The 23427-nt window shown below is 43.9% G+C and overlaps 1 protein-coding gene across 1 annotated transcript; it reads right to left on the bottom strand.

Moving 5' to 3' along the window:
- Positions 1 to 1285: 1285 nt before the first annotated feature.
- On the bottom strand, positions 1286 to 7318 carry DBX1 (developing brain homeobox 1). Its single transcript, XM_027852524.1, has 4 exons — positions 6949 to 7318; positions 6069 to 6170; positions 3817 to 4019; positions 1286 to 1666 (listed from the first exon to the last, which is right to left on the bottom strand). The coding sequence occupies exons 1-4, from the start codon at positions 7316 to 7318 to the stop codon at positions 1286 to 1288; spliced, it is 1056 nt and encodes a 351-aa protein (XP_027708325.1).
- Between the last annotated feature and the right edge of the window lie 16109 nt (positions 7319 to 23427).

Genomic DNA, 23427 nt, shown 5'->3' with positions numbered 1-23427 from the left:
GATGAGGAAACTCAGATGGGGGGTATTAAATGACAACCAAGACCACACAACTGCTTTGTCTATAATATAAAGTTCTGTTTTGATACAAATGGTGAGTTCCCCTGTAATCTCAACATTCTAATTTTTATTTGGCATTTGTTGCATTTATTATATATACATACATATTTTAAAATCTGTACAGAGTAAAATACAAAATAAAAGTGTTTCTTTATAAGTTATACCATTAAACAGCTACTTCATTTTTTTTTAGTTTAAAAGCCATCACAAAAAAAATGAATCTAGTCAGTCCTTCCTTCGTGTCATTCACAATAACCTTGGTATAAAATATCCATACAGCACATGTGTACAAAATTGTGTACAGTTCATAAAGGCTGTTCAAAGACAGCCAAGTTTGGCCAAAAGTCAGAGGCTTGGCCTTTCCCTCCATCCACATTTCACATTGCACCCAGAACCAAGGAGCCTTGCAGTCAGAGGTGGTGCCACCCAGGGAACGAAAGGGGGTTGGTTAGAGAGTGCTTGACGTATATAATATGGATGCATAAATTATAAAAAAAATTAAACTTATATAAAAATATAAACTACCTTTTCTCTCCCATTAGACAATGTATTTCTCAGCTCAGAGCAGACTTGAAATCTGATACAAAGGATCTCAATCCTTGATGTGGGGAATGCCTTAGTAGTCATTGCTCTGCCACCACCACCCTCCAACCCCCCCATCCCAGTTACTGTGCTGTGCTTACCCATGCAGTTGTGAAAGGAAGGACCCAGGCACAAATGGATATGGTAGGGAGCGGAGAGGATGTTAAGTTTGAGTGGGACAATAGGTGTAAGTAACTACATCCCAATCTGCTTCTGAAATCTCGCAGATGCACTGGAAGAGCCCTTCTCCTCTTCAGGCTCCATTCCCCAACCCATAGAGATTAATATGTTTTGCAATTAACAATGAATTATAGGGGCCTTTCCAACTCTGCTTGTGGGCCCAGAATTTAATTAAGCTTGTGTTATTGTTTGAGGTTGAGAAAGTAGTAGGGAGGAGAGAGTCTCCTAAGAGAAAATAGATCTCCCTATCTTCTGTGGAAAGTAGGATTGAATGGCAGGCTTTCTTTCTGTGGGGAGAGACTAGTAAGACAGGGAAAACTCCTGACTGATACTTGTAGGGGGGAGGCAGGCTACTTGGAGGTGGTACAGCGGCCTCGAAGGGGAGGGACCTCCACCTCTGGATGTGGTAGCACTTTAAGAAACCCCGTCTATTTGTCAATATCGTCCCCTCTTTGGCTAGGGCTTTCTAAGAAACTGTGATCTCTTCCTCGCCCTCCTCCTCCTCCTCTTCCGAGTCTGAGAAGTCCGATGGTTTACTGGGGCTGCTAGAGTGGGATGGGGAAGGAGGCAGCTGGCCTGCTAGCCTGTCTCGGAGGTGAAGGTGCTGTGAGGAGCGGTGGAAGGCCAGGGAATGGCGAGGACTGGCGGGCCCCAGGGCTGAGCTCTCGTCCTCTTCGTCCTCTTCCTCGTCGTCGTCTCCTGGGCATTTCTTGCCCACGTCACTGAGGTCCGGGTGGGGGTTGAGCTTGGTGGGTAAAGTCTGTTCGCGACAGCCTCCGTTAGACAGGAGCTCCCTCTCTTTAGAGTTCCGCCACTTCATCCGACGGTTCTGAAACCAGATTTTCACCTACGGGACGAGAACGTGAAGAGGGAGGGCTACTTAGGCTGTGCTCCTCGGAGGGGCAGAAGTCCTCCGGGAAGGTCATTAGAGATATCTCTCCAGAGGGGGAGAAAAGGGAAAGAGGGACAGCTGGGAAAAGGGGGAGGGAGAGAGAAAGAGAGGGAGCATGGAGAAAGAGTTGAAAAAGGGAAGGAAGGAGGGAGGGAGAGAGGAACTGGAAAGTGGGATGAGAGAAGGGCGGCAGGGATGGAGGGAGAGAGAGAGAGAGAAGGAGAGAGAGTGAGAGAGAGAGGGAGGGAGGGAGAGAGAAAGAGAGAGAGAGAGAGAGAGGCTGGAGAGGGGACAGAAGGAGAGCTGGAAAGGAGAAGGGGAAGGTACAGAGGAAAGAGAGGACCTGAAGGAGGGCAGTGGGGAGAGAAGCTGGGAGAGGGAAGATGAAGAAGGCAGGAGGACCTTGACTATTCTCCCCTGCTTTCTTCCCCCCTCCCCCTGCAATCACCAATCCCCACCACCTCCACCCCCCACACATTCCTAATCTCAAGGAGAGGGGAAAAGATTAGAATTGAAGGGGGAGGAAAGGAAGAATAAAGAAGCTATGGATCTTTATTTTGAGTTGGAAAGAACCTTGAGGATTATCTAACCCAGTACTCATTGCACAGAAGAAAAACAGGTCTAGCTCTGTCACTGGTCTAAGGGGTTTTTGTTTGTTTGTTTGTTTTGGGCAATTGGGGTTAAGTGACTTGCCCAGAGTCACACAACTAATAAGTGTCTGAGTCCACATTTGAACTCAGGTCCTCCTGACTCCAGGGCTGATGTTCTATGCACTGTGCCACCTAGCTGCCCTCTAGAGTTTTTTTTTTTTTTTTTTGAGTGAGGCATTTGAGGTTAAGTGACTTGCCCAGAGTCACATAGCTAGTAAGTACCATGTGTCTGAGGCTGGTCCTCCTGACTTCAGGGCCAGTGCTCTAGTTAGTAAGTTAATTAGTAAACTAGTTAGTGAAATAGACAGGACTAGAACTTGGGCTTGTAGAGCATCTCACTTCATCTCCATGTCATGGGTTTCTCTAATACTTTGATACTCTAATACTGCTAGCCAGTAAGCCAGATTTGCCACTAATTCTCCACTTCCCTTACTTGTTTCTAGGTCTTTTCTTCATCGGATGGAGAAAGGAGTTGGGGTTCCTGCTGCTCCTGGTGGCAGGAACCAGCAAATAGAGCCAAAACAAGCATTGGAAAGAGCTAGGAAAGCTACCTCCACCTCGACTTCATCTCCTTGCTGACCCACCCTCTCTAAGAGCATTGCTGGTAGTGAAACTTCAAACCTGGATCTCACTACCTCCAAATAAGCATATCATTCTCTTCCCTCTTCTTTTTTACCTAAGTGAAAATATTCCCAATTAGCGTTTTGCCAGTGACCCCGAAAGACCCCCTAGGTTTAGTTTCTTGGTGCATCTCCAGGGTAAGATGGGCTCTTCAAAGTGCTGGGTGCCTTCAATCATTCAGCTCCAGGTGCCCTGCTGATTGAAGTAAGAATCGCTGGGGTTTGGGTGTGGGGCCCTAAACTATAGGAAGGGTAATTGATGGGATCAGAGTAATCATGGGATCATTTTTGCCAAGAAAACTCCATGGACAAAGTAACATAGAGTTGGAGAGATGGAACAATAATAACAAATCATGAGGTCAAAGGGTTAGGGGCAGAAGGTACCTAGAACAGTCTAATGACTAGATTTCAACACCTTTATTTTACAGTTGAGGAAACCAAGGCCCAGGAATGTGAAATGACTTCTGAAGTCACAGAGATAAGTATTTGGCAAGGCTGAGATTTGAACCCAGATCCTTTGACTTCAAACTCAGAGCTCTTTCCACTGCATCACTACGCCTCAAGGAAAAAGCACCAACTTTGAGATTTGAGTACCTGGGTTCAATCCACTGGTGCTTTCAGAAGATGTGGGTTCAAATTCTACTTTGGGCTATTACTACCTGTATGACCCTGGGTAATTCACTTAATCTCCTTGATCTGAGTTTGCTGATCTGTAAAATGAGGAGATTGGACTAAATGATCTCAGTGGTCTCTCCCAGCTTTGGATTTCTGATCCTATGAAAGAAGGAGACTTGGGGTACAGGACAGTAGGGACCAAAGAACTGCCCCTCCTCACCTGAGAGTCTTTCAGGCCCAGCTTGGCCGCCAGCTTCTTCCTGTCAGGTTTGCTGATGTACTTTTGCTTCTGGAACATCTTCTCCAGCGCTTTCCGCTGCACGTCAGAGAACACAGCTCGTCGAAGCATTCCCCGTCTCGGTTTGCCCCGAGCTGCCAGGGGCCAGGAGAAAGTGCCAGGGATGGGCACCACTGAAGACGATGCTGCCAGGAGTGAGGGAAGGAAAGTGGCAAGTGAGTTAGAGAGCAGGATCACCACTAGTGAGGTGCTTCCTGGACACCAGCTAGTCAAAATTTTCTTTCTCTCTTTCCTGTCCCCTCTCCCAGCTTACAATTCACTCTTCCCCCATTCCTCCCTTCATCTGTTTCAATCCTCGTGTCTTTTTCTATCTCCTTCTTTTTACTCCCTTTTCTACCCCCATTTCTCTCTCTCCCCCCTCTTCTTTTCTTTCCCTCGAGACATATATCCCAAGTGAATAGGCCCAGCACCTATAAACCTGCAATGGTGAAAAGCGCTTTCCGCCCAAATAACTTTCCTTTTCAACCGTAATAACCAGGATTAGATACGACAACTGAAACGTATAAAATAGTTTCAATAGTAGCCTGTTTTGTTTTGAATTTCAAAGAAAGGAGGAAAAAAGGCCGAGGGCATTAGCTAAGATAGAGGTGAAATAAAACCGCCTTTTCCCTTAGCCCTGAACCCCTGGATTTTGAGAAGCTTTTATCAGCTCCGTGGTTTCTGCATTCTTCAGATGAAAATGAAGTGCCTTCACGAATAGAAGGGGGGAGGGGATTCTCCGGGGATGTAGGTTTTTTTTAAATCAATCTGTATTCATCTTTTAAAATATTAATCTTTCCTCCCTCCTCCTTTACAAAACTGAAAGAATTCTGTCCAAATACATGAAAAGTGGCAGCTCATTAGCACATCGACCGGTTCCCAATGGGTATTGGCATGATAAAAAGGAGAGAGTTTCTCCTTTAAAAAAAAAACCCTCCCGAGGAGAGACAGAGATTCTAATGAAGCGTGAATGGTAATTGTGTAGTAATGAACTAACAGAAAAAGGCTGAGGACAAGCAGCTAAAGCCATATATTATTGGAACAAAAGAGATTTACACTTTCAAACTAAACACAACTGCATGCCAAGACCATTGGGAGAATACTGATGGCAGGGGCTTCTCTTCCCCGAATCATTTTCATTAAATGGACATGAAAAGCTATTTATAAACCTCAAGTTGTTATTGTTAAGGCATTGAGATGGGGCAGAAAGGGAGCAGATTCCATTATCTCCAGCATGAATGAAAGTTTTTTGGGGGAGTGTTGAATTCCCCCACCCCCTTTTAAAAATTAATCGCTGTTCTTTTTGGTCGTATTAGGAGATCGAGAGATCCGTGTTGCGTGCTTGCCCTCCCCCATAGCTAGCCATTTCCCACTGAAAAGCTAGTTTCCATTTTCACCTTTTACTCTGAGTCTAGACCTGTGCGCACTAGCAGCTTCTGTGCTCAAGGTGTGGCGGCGCCTCCATCTGGAGGAAGGCTTTAGAGGAGAGTTTTACCACGAGTTTCCCATCTACTTGCTTCTTATTCCTTATCTTCCGTGTTCTTTTTATATTATTTTGTTTGGGGTGGGGGTGGGGATTGTAAGTAGGAAGGAATACTGGAAAAAAGCAGAATGGGGGGCGGGAGGTTGGGGGAATCTCTCCCCCCATCCCCCTGACTACACCAAACACCCCACACAACGGAGCACTCCATGTGGTCTTGTGAAAATACTGAAACACTGAATGACCCTTAATGGGAAATTAGCCCATGGCTGGTAAGTGTCTATCAGCAGCATGGTAGAGTGAGTGCCGGGTCTGTGTGTGGCTGCCCAGAGGGAGCTGACCAATTGGTCTCGGTGCTGAAACCTTTGTTGGGAATCATGGCAAAGTGCACTGACTCTGTGGGAAAACGGCGGCCGTGAAGAGATGCCAACAGCTTCTCAGTGAGAAGGGAACCGCCTCAAATTTGGACCATGACAATTCCTGCTAATTTGTAGAGCAGGGAATTGGAGCAAAATGTCAAGCAGTCACTGCTTGTGCTAAATAGGGCATCAAATTGGCGCGACTGATTCTTGAATGTTGTACTCCATCCAACCTCTGAACCAGAGCATAACCTCCAGGAATGGACGGAGAAATATTACTTAGGGATATGAAAAGAACGAGATGGCTGGCGTAAGAGAATCCAGTTAATTTTCATCAAGAAAAGTTTGCAACTTACCTGGGAAATAAGATGATCTGATAAAAGGCTGGAAGGATCCTTCGAAATAGGGAAAGGAGAAACTCTTAGGAGGCACACTCTGGAGCAAGGCAGGGGAAGTCTCTGGTAGAAAAAAAAAGGAAAGAGAGAGAAGGAAGGAAAGAGAGGAAGAGGGAGGGTGGGAGGAAGAGAAGGAGGAAATGGAGGGAGAGGGGGAGGGGAGAAGAGAGAATATTTAATAATCTAGTGTATTTGTTAAGAGAAAAAAAAAGGCATGACGTGATTAAATATGTCGTGGATCCTGCAATTCCACCCCACCCCACCCCCAACACATAGACAAATTAAATCAAACTGCTTTCTGGATTTATTCGTGTTTGTCATCGCACCTTCCCCTCCCTTCTCCGAAGGGTTGCGTATGGGCTGTAAGGAGAGAAACAGGATTGGAGCAGGAAGGGGAGGGATCATATCACGTAGTGCATCAATTTTTATCATCTTGTATTTTAAAAATCATCACTTGCTCAAAAGTATGGGAAAGAGGACCATCTCGCCAGGACCCCGAGAAAAGACAATGGAAGAAAGAAGATGTCAGCGGGGCTCTGGTAGCATTACTTTTGCTCAAGATCTTGTAAAGTATAAGGAGAGACCCCGGTTTGTACAGGGTGAGGCTCCGCTCAGGTCCTTTAAGGTTTCTTGGTACCTCCCAGCTCTTGAAATAACCCAGTAGCGAAAACTGGTAGCGAAACTGACGTGGACGAGGCGAGGAAGCAAAGCTTGTCTTTGAATGAGGGCTCAAGCACTAAATCAACAGGAGGAATCATTCAAGACTCCCCACATCCTCCACCCTTCTACCGAGTCGGGACCTCGAATGTGTCCTTAATTATTGGACTTGTTGGTCACTTACCCGTTCTGGGAGACGAGGACAGGATGGCGTTCACCCCGAACTTGAGGAAAGTGGCTTCGTTTGCCTGAGAGGCAGAAGTCTGCGGGGAGCACCCTCGCCGGCTGCTGGAGGCGGAGGAGCTGACTAGGTCTGAGGGCACTGTGTCAGTCATGGCAGAGGTGGCTCCTGAAGTTGGAGGGGACAGGCTGGGCTGGGGGACGCTCCGGGGCAGGTAACTCCCAGGCCTACTGATTCTGATCAGATCTTCCACCAAGAAGCTGGAGTGGCCAGAGAAGGCAGACTGCAAAGACTGAGGCAGCGTTAGCGTAGGAGTGGGTCTCAGGAGATTTGGGTATACTGCTGCAGGAGCAATGAGGCTAGGGAACATCATCTCAGCAGCTTTTTCTTTCTTTTCTTTTTAAAAAAGAAACAATCTTATTCAACGTGTCCAACCGGAGATTTCTTCCCTCCCCCTCCCACCCTCACTTCTCTCCTCCTTTGCAAACTTCTTGAGGGAAGATCCAGCTAGCGAGGGTGACAAGAGGTCTACGTGGCCCTTCCTGCTAGATGTTGGGTTTTATAGTGGTCAGTCCGCTAAAGCTCTTTCAAAAGTGACAGCTCGAACAATGAGGTTCAACAAAGTTCTCCACTTGAGCTTCATTCATCGAGGGCTTTGGGCGCTCTGATTGGTGCAGGGGTGCAATTTATGATTGGATTAGACTTCATAAGCAAGCAATGCACAATGGCCTGGTAACAAAGAACGTGTAGTCATCAATTTTGCATATTGACCGCCTCTTTGGAATACAGTGTTCCAAAGGATCCCAGCAGGGTTTTTGTTCAGAAGCAACACAGGCTAATTAAATGCCTATTTAAAAGTTTCCAATGACATTATTTTTGCCTCATAGAAAAGGAATTACTTAAAGAAAGCACTAAATTTATTTGCTGCTCCCTCCTGCTGAGTTTCGAATATAAATAAATATTCATATAGACTTATCTGCAGGTTTGGGGGGAGCTGTAAAAACACAAATTAAGAAATGTTAAGTAAACTTTTTCACAGTCCCTCCTCTCATCCCAGCAGAAGCATAAACCAGAAATGAAACGGGGAGTGCGATAAATGTGTGTAGGGTATTATAGGTCGAAAATGCTACCCCTACAGAAAACCTTTAAATGCATATTTTCGGGATAGGGAGGTAGGCTATTTTGGATGTTGGACGGAGAAGGACGACCTTTGATAAATCTAGCTCATTTACCCACAATGCTGCATAAAACGTGTAACCTTCTCAAGCTTACTAGGAAATTTGCAAAGCATTCCAAGCTTAGCTGGAGGTTCTTGGGATGAAGAGCAGTGCAGCCTAAACTTCTGAAAAGCAGAATAGTATACTTCGAAGATTCTACAACAGTGGGACTTAATTCCCTTCCAACAAAAATGCCCATTTCCAAAATCAATTGTGGTGGAATCTGCAAGGATTAGTTCTTTTTCCTGATACAAAAGTGGCCCTGTCCGTTTTGCGTTCAAATACATACTTCTTTTTCTTTCTTTTTGGTGGACAGGCCCTTTTCCGCTGTTTTCAAGTGTCTTGAATATGCTTCTCTCCTATATAATCCATATATGTATATTTGTTCTCTAAGTTTCAGTAATGCATGTAATAGGCTCCAACTTCACAAAAAGGCGCGGGGAGCGGGGGGGGGGGGGGGGGGGGGGGGGGGAGGGGGCGAAGTCCAGAGCAAGAATACAACAGCCTTTCCTAACTTAGTCTAAGGGAGTCGGGCCATTCTCATCGTGTTTTTGTTGGAAAATGGAATTCTCCCCAGCGCCAACGCTTTTGCTCTCCGGTAGCTTAGTGATAGGAGCTGTTGAAGTTTATTTCACCTGATTTCCCTGTTAGAGGATATAACAGATGTGTTAAATGTACCATTCAGTTCTTTAGTGAGGCTCAACGTAAACCAAGAGAAGTGTGCAGCCTCCGCCGTAGGGCTCTTATCCTATTAACCATGAACTAACTGTCACCTTCAGCTGTTTTCCCTTTTTACTTTTTAACACAAAGCTTTCTCAAAAATCTTATTAACCAGCTTTATTTCTCTCGATGGTTTTGTTCGGGGCGTTTTGTGTTGATTATCTCCATGTCGCTGCTTTAACCATTCAATAAAAGTGCATCTGCGATTTATATCACATTAGGCAAGGAAGACAGCCTGCTTAAGCTCTCTCTGGAATCAAATTAAAAAGTTATTTAGTGCAGGATTCTGAGGACCAGAATTCATGATGAAAAGTGATATTGTGCGCAGTTTGGTAACTGGACTCAGCCCAGGGCTGGAGGCTGGAGGGCGAAGAAGAAAAGTAAGGAGAGAAGGGGGGTATTTTTTTTTTTTTAAGATTTATATTTTGTTGGATGTTTGTCTGTAAGGACTGACTGCACGAATAAATGCAATCCGAGGCACACTTAGGGGTTGGGTTCAGTGAGGTGAGGAGCAATATCTGTTTTAAGAAATTCGACAGTTTCCTACTTGTGGCGCTTTGCAGTAAAACCAGGGACAACATTCTAAGAAACTCAGGAGGACCTGCAGCGGGAGGACGAAAGAGAAATCGCTTTGAAACACCTGCGCTTGAAACGGGGCTCCGGATTAAGCTTTCCCAACGAAATTCCCCAGGAACTCAGTGGGCAATCAGATCTCATCTGAGCAAGACCTCCTACTCTGGTTTTTGCATGGGGGCCATCGAATTCTCTTTTTCTATTTGAAAATTTAGAGCTGGCAATACCCGGGGCCGTCTTGAAAGCTTTTGCTATGAGATATTACTTTTCAGAAGTCCAAACTTCAGCCCCTAAAGAAGGGCAGAGACTATGGAAACTATACAGAGAGTGAAATTTGAGAAGACTCGGGACAGGACCCAGAACTCTCTGCAAACGTGTCCCCTCTGGGGATGTGGGGTGGAGGGGCAATAAAGTGGGGTGTGTGATAGCATTCTCTTTGGGCAGTTTCTGGAGTTTTGGGGTTCCTCCACACTTCCCTCCCCTTAACGTCATCTTCCTTCCCATTTAGATAATTTTACTCCTTTCTTTCCATATACACCGTGAGCATTTTGCCTCACTATAGACCAACTGCTGGTAATTTCTCTGCTTTTAAAAGGGGCGACTGACATTTTTTGGAAGGTTGGGTCAAACACATGCTGCGATCCACGTGGACCTGGTTACTTAGCGTCATGAAGAATTCTTTAGGCAGCAGGAGAAAAAAAAGGTTGGGGGTTGGGAGACGGCTTGATGCCTCTGAAAGGGGGAGAGATCATAAGGAACCAAGAAATTGGACGAAAGGATCTCACTTTAAGTGATCCCCTTGCACATTTCTTTTCAAAGTCAGCGATCCTTTATAGGGCCGCGAGCCCCGGCGTCTGCAGCTAAGACCTGTGACTAATGGCATTTGACCTGTGCCCGTGGGGTTTTGTGCTTCCTGCCATTCGTTTTAATGTCGTTATCTTCACATTTATTACGGAGAAGTCACTCGAATTCTTTGTCCTAGGACTGTCGTTTCTTTTTTTCTTTCTAGACATATACATATATAAAATATATGTGTATATACATATATAAAATATATGTGTATATACATATATATGTGTATGTACACACACACACACACACACACACACACATATATTTTAGGAGTTGGGGAGGTAGTAGGGACAAAAATCTTGGGAGTACAGAATCTGGATAGGCGCCTGCCTGCGTAGGTGAACCGGTGAGTTCTAGGCTTCGGGTCTGCTCCCAAGGTGTAAGCTTCCCAAAACAGAGTCGGAGAACGGCTGAATGAGAAACTAGAGCTGCCTGCGCTCTCCACCCCCAGCCCCACCCTTAGCCCAGTAGAGCCGTCTTAAATCTGGCACAGAAGTTGTGGAGGCTAGACGGGTCACCTCGGGCTACCTGTTTTAGCTCTTCCACTAGGCGCCCCTCCTCCTCCCCGAGGTCCCCAGCGGGCCCCACACGTCCGGGCTCCTTGAAGAGTGCCGGCAGCCTTCCGGGGCGGCAGAAGTCGCCCCTTTCCTGCCCTCTTTCCTCCTCTTCGGGCCGAGCGGGGCACGGTTTGTCTGTTTGTGGCTCGGCTTCGCTCCAGCCCGTTGCAGCTGCTGGAAGGCCACCGCCTAGGGCATTCCGTGGCCCCCGGGGGCGCCACTCTCTAGGGGATGAAAGCAAAGCTAGTAGAAAGCAGAACCAGACCCACCCCGCTCCTTGCCAGGGCGCAAGAGCCCGTCTGCTTTTTTCCTTTGCTCACCAAGCAGTTTGGGAGGGAAAGCGAGTGCTTAGAACTTTGGCGGGAAGCATGGCCTCCTGGCCCCAGCTCAGCCCAAGTCAGCTCCTCTCTGGCCAGGGCGAGGCCAAGGCCGTGGTTGCTCCGCTTCCGTGCGCCCAGCTTGTGCGTGCCGCGGCATGTGCCAGCGCAAGGAGGGAGGCAGGCAGGCGCACGCCCGGGAGCTGTGGCCTCGCTCTGGCCTCCGCGAACTTTCTCCCTGGTGCCTGCTGCTCCAGGACCTGACTGCAAGCCGGGGCTGCGCAGAGAGCCGCTATATTAAGACACCTAGGGCGTTCACCTTCCGAATAGGCCGTGAGTAAGTACCCATTGGCCGGCCGAGGCTCCTTCTGGATTCTTCCCCCCACCCCTAGTCCTGGAACCTTCTCCGCCCCCCCACCTTTTTTCCCTTGAAAATCCTTCTATTGTGCCAATCAAGCAGATGGTTTGCAGGAAATATAGCTTGGCCTCGCTGACCGAAACTAATTTTAACTAGCTTTCCAAGCCTGAAACGTTTGTTTTGCTCTTACAAAATAGCTCCCAAAACAGCTGGCAAGGGTGAATTAAACCCATTAAAGACACATTTATAAGAAATTATATTCACATAGGTTGCTCGAACCCCCTTGTGCAGCCTAAGAGGGGAGATGGGCGCATTTAAATGAGAATGTCCCCGAACACTACCCTCCTTAACATAGCTTGAAAGTCTCAAAACATTTTACTAAATAGATTAACTTGAGCATTGTTTTGCATCACATCTATCAGCTTCATTAAGTGAATAGCTGAACAAATATATTACGCATGCATGAAAAGCTCTTTTGGGGACAGCCTTATTGTATCCTCAGCCCTGACAGGTGGTTAACTGTGTGTTGTGTTTTTTGTGTGTGTGTGCGTGCGTGTGTGGGTTTTTATTTAGACGCGAAGAAAGAGGATCTCGGTGAGAGTGCGCAGGGTACTCTAGGCGCCGGAGAGCGAAGAAGAGTTTACGTTTGCTCCTGCTTTCAGCCTCACTGCCCCGACGGCGCCCCCCTGGGGAACTGGGGGTGGGGGAGGTAAGGGGGGGAGGGGATGGGGCAGGCGAGGGGGAATGGGGGGGCGCAAGGGAAACTGAGAACAGATGATGTCATCACGTCCTATGTAATTAAAATTAATTTGGGGGTGGGAACGGGGGAGTTGGCACGTTCTTTGGCTCCGCAGGGTAGGTGAGGCAGTTACGGGAGGTGAATCTTGCCTTTGGTTTAGGATTTGTTTCTTTTCAAACCCTTGAAGTCTCTTTCCGATTCTCGCCCTCCCCCCCCCTTTTCTTTTCATCCTTGGTTCTTCTTTGCTTGTTCCCATGGCAGAGAAGCTACTACCCGACCGCCTTCGGGTTCGTTTTCTGGTGAAAGTTTCCTTTTTAACTCATATTTGGGTCGTGTTCACTAAAACCATGAAAATTGGCGTGCTCTCTCGATCCACTTCTTATCCCTGCGATTTTCTTTGGATCCTTCCACCCGCTAGGCTTCTTAGAAGGAATTTCAGCCTGATGTCACCTAGAGTGATCACCCAGGGAGCCCTCCGAGGTGAGCAGCAGGTTCTCCAGTCGCTCACTGCCGGTAGTCTCTACCTCCCTAGCCCCACCTTAGGGCTACATCTACTTTTACAGTTACAAATGGCAGTTCCCTCCCTCTAGTTTGGGGATGCATGGGGGGCCCAGAGTAGGGGACAAGGATTTGGGAAAGGAAGGGCTCAAATTGTACTTTCCCAAATCATCTCCCTTTCCCGACGCACGACCAGCTTTTCGGCCAAGAACAAAGTTGAGTAGACTTAGATTAGCTATGTCTGAGGTCCTGGGATGAAAGTGGGAGGTGAGCAAAGACACCTCTGAACGAACTATCCAGCTTCCACTCCTTTCCTCACCCCAGCTAGGCCAGGGTGATCAGGCCTCAAGTGAGAAATGTCATGTTCTCTCCATTCACCCCAAGCCTTTCGGAAAGGTTGCTAGCTTTGGTACTACTCAGAAAACCATCTTTCTGTTGTTTTTGTTTTTTGTTTTTTGCTTTTGGTCCCTTCACCCCTAGCTGGAACTATTGATTTTCTGTCCTAGACTCTTTGGTACTCAAACGGTGCATATAGAAGAAGGTAAGGTCGGTTGACAACCGAGTTGGAAAGAAGGAACCTTTCCTTACACTAAATAGCCTACTTTTGTGTGGGGAAAGGCAGGAGATGCCCTGATAGGCTGGAGGCTTTACAGTTTTTCTTTTTCCCAGTCCCTGATGATTCATTGATTGGGACCAGATGCCTCTTTGCAGAGTTCATTTTTGAATCTTGAGGGGCTGGGGCTCCTGGGAGGGGAAATTGATGTCTGGTGAAGTGTACTTCACAAGCTGGTATGGGGGGTGGGCGAGATTCTCATTTCCCCTACTTGGAAGGCTTTTGAACACACATAGAACCATTGGTGACAACAATTTTGTTTATAATTCACCAGGGTTCTATATTAACATTATAGTGTATCAACTACTTAGACCGTTTCCTTTCTCAAACTTGGATGTTCACATTCTCCATCCTAGTGTTGGACTTAATCCTAACCCTGGTCCAAGATGGAAGACCAAAAAGAAAAATAATAAAATGTCTGGTTAGTAGTTTCCTAGTGACCAGTTCTCTCTGTAGGAATATAAAGGGATCTCAGAAACTTATTTAGTCTCATCATACAAATGAGAGAACAGACCTAACGAGTTGAAATAATTTGCCCAAAGTTACCCAGGCCAAGTAAATGGTAGAACCAGCATCTGAAGCCAGCTCTTCTGACTCCAAATTTACTATTTACTGTATTGTACTACACACACACACACACACACACTTCTTTTGAAAGAAAGGCAGAAGAGCCAAAGGACACAGTCCCAATTAGAAATTCAGTGGGATTAATTAGCAATACCCTTTTCAGAGGCTTGTGTACTTCCCCTTCCCTTTTTAAGGAGTTATCAACCATTTATATCTAGACAGAATTAGTTTACACATCACTTTTCTCCTAACACCTAGTTGATAATGGGCATAGTTTTGAGTGGAACTAGAGGAAAGTTTCGACAGAAACATTACCAGGTAGGATAGGCCTGATTGGAACATACCATTTTGGGGGTTTGGGTGGGAGACAGTATTCAAAGAGAGAAAAGCTAAAGAAGGATATTTGAAGGTTGTTAAAAGTTTAGGCATCCCCCACCCACTCCCAATTGTCACTCTTGTAGCACTGGAATGGCAAGAGGGGAGGGGAGATTTTAAGGGAATTCAGTATCTGATTAAGTGATAGTTATATTGGTACAATTAGTTATTTTATGGCAAAGTAGTAAAAACTGTAATCACAGAACATATATGCCTAAAGAATATTGGAGCTATGCCCACAGAATGGAAGAACAATGAGCGTGTTAATACATTACCCCTTTATTTCAGTTCAAATAAACATTAGGATTTCCTGCCTCTTTCCTACCTTTCTATGGTCTTATGAATCCTTTATAGACTAGCTCATCTTACCATTCTGTGAAGCCTTTTCTGACTTGCGTAGAAAATGAATTAGTTAAAAACAGTTCATTTCTGAGGTCCTGCCCAGCCAGAACAGAATCTGTGATTATATGAATTTGTAGACTCTAGTTACCTTTGAGCTCACTTTAGAGGCAGCTGGTGGCACAGGGGATAGAACACTGGCCCTAGTGTCAGGAATACTTGAATTCAAATGCACCCTCAGACACTCACTATCTGTGTAGCCTTGGGTAAGTCACTTAAACTCTGTTTGCCTCAATTTCCTCAATCGTTAATGAGGATAATAATAATTGCACCTACCTTGAAGGGTTGTTGTGAGGATCAAATGAGGTAATATTCCTTAAAAGTACTTAGCACAGCACTTAGCACATAGTAGATATTATATAAATGCTTATTTTCTTCTCATAACTTCTCTGTCTGGATTTTGGGTATGCACTGTTCCCTTTCCCATTCAATTGCTTGTATGCTTTCTTGCTTTCTAATTAGTTCATGTGTATAAATGTCTTATCTGCCTTGGCTATGCTGTATGCTCCTAGAAGAGCTTAAATCTTCCTTAGCAACCCTCATAGCACTTAGTGCTAAGGTAGGCCCATTGCACGTGATTTGTATAATTTTGATTGATTAATAAGCTTATTAACTCAGGCTTTGATTATTGGCCATTAGCAAACGAGAGACAGTGAAAGTGTTCAGGTTTCATAAATATCTGAATTACACATTTAGCTTTTCCCAGGAGAGTATATATTAAAACTCACATATTAACACTTGTAATCAAAGTTTAATTGAGACTTAGGGTTTATTGATCTGTGATATTGTGGTGTGACTGTGGTATGACTGTGCCTTTCATTAAGCATAGAGTCTCCAAGGATTGCTATGGCTGAAAAGATGCTGCCAACCTGGTGATTTACCCCTCTTAACTTAGGTGATTGGTTTTTTATCTCAGTACTTTTGTTCTGCTGGCATACCCTTCAGCAACTCAGAGTCACTGCCATGCATTCAATAATGCATTCAATTAATCAAGAAGCATTTGTTAGGAGCCTACTGTGTGTCAGGCATTGTGCTAGGTATTCTTGATAAAAATATAAAAAGAAGACTTTAAAAGACTTAAAAGTAAATGCCACATTCTAGTGGCATTGGAATGGGGCTATATAGGAGGTATTTTTATGAGGTTGGTTATTTTGAAAAATAGAAACTTCAGATTTAGAGTACAGACAGACAAGGCAGACATAGAAATAGAAAACCAGATGCAGACAGAAACAGACATGGACATAGCCTCTGAGAGCATTGTTGTTGTTTTGTTGTTGTTATTGAGTTCTGTCTGACTTCTTGTGACCCCATTTGGAATTTTCTTGGCAAACATCCTGGAGTGGTTTGCCATTTCTTTCTCCAGCTTATTTTACAGATGAGGAAACTGAGGCAAACTTGGTTAAGAGATTTGCCCAGGGTCACAAAGTTGGGAAGTGTTTGATGCTGGATTTGATCTCAGGTCTTCCTGACTCCAAGCCTGGCCCTCTATCCACTGCACCATCCAGCTGTCCTATCATTACATGACATTACTTCATTTCACAGAGAGAGCTTTCTATGTGAAATGGGGCAAGTGTCAGGGAGACGCTGTGTAGAAGGCACTTGCTGAATGCTAGGGTTAACCAAAAAATATCCCTGCCTTCAAGAAGGATACAACATATAAACAATCCAGTTAATCAGCATGTATTTATTAGGTGGTAAGGACAAAAATGCAACACGCCCTGCCCTCAAGGAGATTTTATTCTGTCTGAGGAAATACCATGATAGATGGTAATTTGAGAAGAGGAAGAGGGCAGTAACAACTAAAGGAAAGAGGAAAGACTTCCTGGAGGGAAGGCCTTAGGCCAGGTTTCAGTTTATGCTTGCCAGGTCTCTGGTCCTCAGGTGCTGTATCAATGTCATAAGATTCCAAAGTAGCTCTAGAGAGGGTAGCCAACAGATATATGTTATGGTAACTGGTAAGACCTTGAGGAAGGTGCAAAGGGGAAGGTGGGAAGGCCAAGAACTAATGTTGAGATGCTTGCCCCACCCAGAGCTTAACAAGTATTTATCAAGCACCTTCGATGCCGTGCTAGACACTCCAGATACAAATTCAGCTAATGACACATTCCTGCTCTCGAGAACCTTACAATCTATTGGTAGAGACAAATTGTATACGTGTAAGTGTAGTCGTTATAGATTCCAGAGCAGAGGTGTTGAACTCAAAAAGAAACGGCAGCCACTAAATTGTATATAAGAATCCCTGTAGACCACATATTGACTTAGAAAACCACTTATTAACATTATATTCTGTTGTATTTTCACTTATTTTGTTAAATATTTTCCACTTACATTTTAATCTGGTTCAGGTAGCACTGGGGAGTGTGGCAGGCTGTATGTTTGACATTTCTGCTCTAGGGGTCCTTATTCCAGCTGTTAATCTTACGGATGAGTTGGGCCACAATGGCAAAGCTCGCTATCTCCTCCTTGGGGTTGGTAGGGAAACCTAGGAATTATGGGTCATTAGCTTGAGCTCACATTCCAGTGTTCTCTGCAATATTAGTCACCAGTTATAGTTAGTATTTATTAGTATTAGTGATATGACACCTCCATAGCATTTTACTAATTAACATCAATTAACTTTTACAAAGAGATATTTTCTGAGAAGACATAGTAAGAACAAACACACACAGACACACAGACACAGACACACACACACACACACACACACACACACACATCTCCACCTCCTTTCTCCCACCTCAAACTGGAGCATTCTCTCTCCCCTTTGTTACCTCCATCACTGAGGAGAGTGATCTCAAAATTCAAGTGTTTTCTACAAAGTATTTGCTTACCAAAATTACTTCCAGATGCAATACAACTCATGTCTCACCTCAGGGCTCTTGTAGACTGCTCCACAGGACTATACTGGCACTGGTATAGATTCCTGCCACTGGAAGTTTGGTCCTCTGATCTTTCAAATCTCACAAGATTGTTTTGTCTCAAATACTCCTTCATCCAAGTACAGAAAAGAACAGATACAACAGGGACATAATCAATTTAGGAAGCCACATGGAGACCCAAGTTGGAGATGGACTCCCCCATACCCCCTATATAGAGGCATATAGCCTATAGCCTGTTCTCCTCACTTAAATGTAGCCAGGAAATAGAGACCAGTTTGACAGTTAATCTTTGTTATAGGCACACTCAGTTCTGGCTCTGCAGTTCCTATCTAGCCTCAGACATGTACTAGCTGTGTGACTCTGGGCAAGTCACTTAACCCTGTTTCCTCAGTTTCCTCATCTGTAAAAAGAGCTGGGGAAGGAAATGGCAAACCACTTCAGTATCTCTGCCAAGAAAACCCTAAGTGGGGTCATAAAGAGTTGGACACAACTGAACAACAGCAAAAGTGAATGAAATGCTCTTCTTTGCCACATAATAAGTACACGGAAAACAGACATAAAATACTTGTGCATACTCTAAGGTCCACATTAGGGATTTCATGAGGCAGAGAATGCTGTACGTGTTCGTAGAGACTGGCCTCTTTCTTGGCCAGTCACTCATTATTTAAGTTTGTGTAGAATAAATAAATGCAGAATTAGTATACAATAAATACAAGGTGGTTAGGGGAGGTACTGGCAGTCAGTTGGGGGGGATCAATACAGGTTTCACATGAAAGGGGGTGCTTGTTTTGAAGGAAGTAAGGAATTCTATGAGAGAGAGAAACAGAAGAGAGAGAATTCATTCAGAGAGAAGGCCTGGAATCTGAGGTGCTTAGCAAGGAGTGGGAAGGGAGGGGCAGGGAAGTGGGTGACTACTTTCTCTGCTATCTCAGATGGCTATACACGAGTAAAATGTTTGAATGAATATTAACAATAAAACTCATAACCATGTTGACAGCCCCAGCTCGAGGTTTCATAGAACTTCTGACCAGACCATTCCCTCTGAAATGGACTAAATACTCCAATATTTATTATTCGAGGTTCCCCCCTAATAAAGGTAGCTTTGTTTTCTTCCTCTTTCATTTACATCTCCAGCATGCAAAGGACTGCCAAATGCAGATTTTGTAGCCATCATTCAAGACATTTTGTTGTCAATTTGGTACAATAAATTATATGGGGCTGGTTTTGCTTGGTTGCTGTTTGCTTTTTCCCTGCTAATCTAATTATCAAGGTAAGGAGCTCCTGAAGCAGAGCTGCCTGCTTAGAAAGGCCTTCCCCCCACCTGGTGGACTGTTCAGCCAATCTTTTTAAATGTCCACAGTTTTAAAGGGGAGGGTGGGACCTTTAAAAAAAAAAGTTTGTTTGCAGAGCAATGGGAAAGAATTTAGTGGTTGTCAACATGTGTTTAGTACAAGGACGCAGTGGAAAATGTAGGTTCAGTTTGTCTGAATTTCAGGTCAGAGCAGCTCCGCAAAACCTGTGCAGCTTTGGCTGTGGGGTTTTGTGTGTGTACGCGTTGTTGTTGTTTAAAAAAGAGTTCATAGGAGTGAGGGGAGGGGGGGAGTCTTGAGGGGATAATGTCCTTTAAAGAGGAGACACTTTGAGGGTGTTGTTTCCAGGGTCTCTCCCTGACTCATGCTGAAAGGCCAGCTTTGAATGAACTGCTTGGGCTAGGCCATATTTCGAACTGTGTTTTTTAGTCCTTGATTCTGACAAACAAAATAAAATACCTTGTCGAATAGGGCCCATTGAGCAGGGATGATGGGTTAAGAGTGGGGGTATGAGGTGGCAGCGTGGGTGTTTGTTTATCAAGGAGAAGTTGTCAGTGGCTTCTGAAAGGAACAACGCCAGAGTTTGATGGCTGGGGTAGCATTGATGTGAGGTAACGGGGTAATCGGATTGAAAGGGAGCCATGGTATTTATGTCAGTTCCCATTTCATCAAATGAATAATATGAGGTTGCTACCTAGCTGAAGCTTTGGCCAGGGGCTTCACTTAGAAAGCATCCGGGCCTCATTTGATTCAAATATAAATTAATTCTCACTGGAGCATTGGCTGATTAATCTATTTGCATAATAGTAGAAAAACTGCAGAGTGGTTACTTTTTTTTTTCCCCTTCCAGGGATTTGGACAAAAAAAGCTTTAAATTCATTTGAAAGAAGAGTGTGTGAGAAGTCAGAGGAGCAAAAGCATCTCCTCGGGGCTCCGGAAACTGTTTTCTGGGCAGAGGTGGTGCTAGCTAGCATCAGGGGCAGAATCCGTTCACGTAAATAGTTTAAATTCTTCATGGGGGAAAAAAACTACTTCTTTGCTATCTTTTGAACTTTGGATCCCTTCTCTTCAGGTGGCTGGCTATGTCTGGTTCAGTGAGAGGCTGAGCATTTAAAGGGAATGAAATATCAACCTGATTTGGGTTCAGTTGGAGAACATTCCAGCAATTTTAGAAAGTACGTGGCCTCTTTTGACGTGTCACCTGATTAATAGGGTATATTTTGAAAAAGTCTTTACCATTTAATACAAAATTTAGGCTCAATTTTAGGTTCAGAAAATTATTGCAGTTCATTCCATTTGTAAAGTTATTTTAGAATTTATCTAGGATTTATTGAACACTTCTCCTGCCCATAGTATACTGGACACTAAGCTGTATGAATTAGAAAAGTATAATAAACTTACATTTGTCTAGAGATAGTTTGCCAGGCTAAAGGGATGGGATGAACCTAGTAAGGTAAAATTTAGTTGAAAGAAATGGAACTCAAAAGTACACTTGAATTAAAAAATATCAACTACATTCTATAATGGGTAAGACCTATCTATATTGGACATTAAGATGCATGCAGAGATGTATGATATAGTTGTGACAGTCCAGAAAGAATTTGCTAAGCTAAATGGAAGGTTGAATCTTCCCAGCTTCACTTGCGTCCTTCAAATCTCAGTTGAAATCCTGCCTTCCCCAAGAAGCCTTTCCTAGTCTGCCTTAATGCTAGTGGCTTTTCTCTGAGAACACTTCCAATTTATTCTGTATATATTTTTGTACATAGTTAATTGCATGTCTCCACCCAGTAGATTGTAAGCTCCTTGAGGCTAGGGACTGTTCTTACCTTTCTTTGAATCCTCATTGCTTAGTACAGCCCCTTAGTATGCACTTGTTGACTTGACTAATAAAGTAAAATTTAGTAGAAAGAATTGGAACCCAAATTTTTAGTTGGGTTCAAAAAAATCCCCTGCATGAGTATAGGACGGGTGAAACCTGTGTAGCACCATCTCAATCCTCACCCCTTTGAGTCATGTTCTGGCAACACTGCAGACAATCCCACGGAAGGCTGGAGTGACTTGGCATGAGTGCTATACATGTATAGATATTAATAACAACAATAATAAGTAACAGTAATAATAACAATATAGCTAGAATTTACATAGTGTTTTAAGGTTTGGAAACTGTTGTGCACGTGTTTTCTCATTCAGTCTTCATAATGCTATGAGGTAGTTGCTGTTATCCCCATTTTACAGATGAGGAAACTGAGGCTGACAGAGATAAAGTGACTTGCTCAGGGTCACAGATAGTATCTTAGCATAGCACATAGTGAGCACTTGATAAAGACTTATTGATAATGTCAATAAGGTCGGATCTTGAACTCAGGTCTTTTCTGACTCGGAAGTCCAGCACTCTACTCTAGCCAATATGCCACTAGCTAGTTGCCTAAGCAGTAGTGACTAGTTGAGCCAAGGTCCCAATTAGTGCAAATAAATGAATCCCCTCAACTGACCACATGTAATTGAATTTTCACTATTCAACGTTACAGTTACATGAATAATTATGTAATTATATAAAATAGTTGGCTTCAGATCAATAGAAATAGGCAGTTCTAATTGCAAAAATGTGACCACTTTCAGGGGATTCATTATTCTGACTTATCAGGACATGGCCAAATAGACTAGGGATCAGAACACTACCTCTTATGGGTCAAGTCCAAATGCCTGGTTTTGTGCTGCCTGAGAGCTAAGAATGTTTTTATTTTCCAGAATTTTAAATAATGTTTTATTATATTTTTTAAAAAATGTAAAAACCATTCTTATCTCCAAGTCTTAGGATGGCTCAGAAAGGGAAAATGTTGCACTCATATATCTTGGTAATTGAATGGACTGAATGTTTCAGTTCTAGTTATTTAGAACAGTCTTTGAATTATAGCCGCTCAGTTCCTATTTCCAGGAAATAATTAAATTATTTTGCTGTTTCGCCTGATTTCATAGTATTTCCTCGCACAAACTACATTCTTCTCCTGCTTTCCATAGTATCTCTTTTTTTTGGGGGGGGGTGAGGTAATTAGGGCTAAGTGACTTGCCCAGGATCACACAGCTAATAAGTGTCAAGTGTCTGGTCTAAGGCCAGATTTGAACTCGGGTCCCCTGACTCCAGGGCCCATGTTCTATCCACAGTGCCACCTAGCTGCCCCTTTCCGTGGTATCTCAAATATCACTGACAGCAGCTCAATAACCACATCTATCAGTTTTTTCAGCATCTCAGGAGGAAGTTCATCTGGGCCAGGTGATTTGAATGCATCAAGGGCAATTAGGTGCTATTGTTATCTCCTAACTAATTTGGGTTATCAGTACCCTGTTAGCCATAGTCATTTTGGTTCTGTTATTTCCCGTGCAAAGATCATTCTGCCTGGTAGACGAAATAGGAGCAAAATAACAATTGAAGAGCAATATTCTCTCTCTCTCTCTCTCTCTCTCTCTCTCTCTCTCTCTCTCTCTCTCTCTCGCTCTCTCTCTCATTGTTCCGTCCCTTCTCTTTCTCTCTCTTCCTCTAATTCTCTCTATTTCTCTTTCTCTCTCTGTCTCTCAAATTCTCTCTCAAATTCTCTTTCTCCCTCTCTCTAATTATCTGTCTCTCTGTCTCTCTCTCTCTGTCATCAGTTATTGTCTTATCCATCCAAGAGCAAAGGTCCTATTCCTTCTCTGAGCCTCATTTTCCCCATTATATTTTTTAAAACTCGCCTTTGTTGCCCTTAGCTTCCCTCATCAGCTACAGCTCATTCTGAGCTTTAAGTACTTTTGACAATTGTGTTTATAAGATCATCCCATGTCCTTATATTTATGCTCTGTTACCTGTCCTTGCTTCCATCATTTGATTAAAAATCCAGTTTATTAGTGAATACCTTGTGTTTTCACCTTGGTTTCTTAACCAAAATCCTATTTTCCCTTCTCATTACTCATTCTCATACTTTTCCTTTGTGTCTTTAAAATTTCATTCGTAAGCATTTCTGAAACCGATGTTTACTTCTCCTGGAGAATTTTAGTTTTTCTTCTGAACCTTTTAAAATTTACTTTCTAAAAATCTTGGGTGCTCGTTAAACTATACCTAGATTGCCTTTCATCTGTTAAAAATTCTAAGAGGGAGTTGTTATTTCCCTCTAGGTTTTCTATCATCTTCTAACCCACTCTAATTCACCTCTCCTCTACTCAGCAGCCAGTTCCTTCTTATTGGGAAGAATCAGATCCAGAATAGAATTTCTTTTGGCTGGCACCAGCATATACAATGCAAGCAACCCTGAAATGTAACTGAACTAACTTATGGAAAGTCCGCCCTTTTGAAAGGTGGAATTTTCATTAAAGCAAATCAAGAGGTTTTGGTCACGAGAGTATCAGCAGGTGTGTGGATAATTGCTGTTCTTGTGATAGCTGTATCATTCCTCAGTGTGACCTGTCTTCCAAACATTTCATCTAATCTATTTCCTTTATTCCCAGGTAGTCTTCTGTTTCTCTATCTGCTGATCTTT

The sequence above is a fragment of the Vombatus ursinus genome, unplaced genomic scaffold (assembly GCF_900497805.2).
Source record: "Vombatus ursinus unplaced genomic scaffold, bare-nosed wombat genome assembly UNPS02009770.1, whole genome shotgun sequence".
NCBI lineage: Eukaryota > Metazoa > Chordata > Mammalia > Diprotodontia > Vombatidae > Vombatus > Vombatus ursinus.
This window is presented reverse-complemented; position numbering and strand designations above follow the sequence as displayed.

What these genes read in the sequence shown, in the direction of transcription:
- DBX1 (XM_027852524.1), bottom strand. Translation starts at nt 7,318, where the DNA reads ATGATGTTCCCTAGCCTCATTGCTCCTGCAGCAGTATACCCAAATCTC. An exon ending in GTCCTCGTCTCCCAGAACGG is followed by an intron (nt 6,171 to 6,948) that starts GTAAGTGACCAA and finishes TTTTTCTACCAG; the next exon opens with AGACTTCCCCTGCCTTGCTC. An exon ending in CAGATCATCTTATTTCCCAG is followed by an intron (nt 4,020 to 6,068) that starts GTAAGTTGCAAA and finishes CACTCCTGGCAG; the next exon opens with CATCGTCTTCAGTGGTGCCC.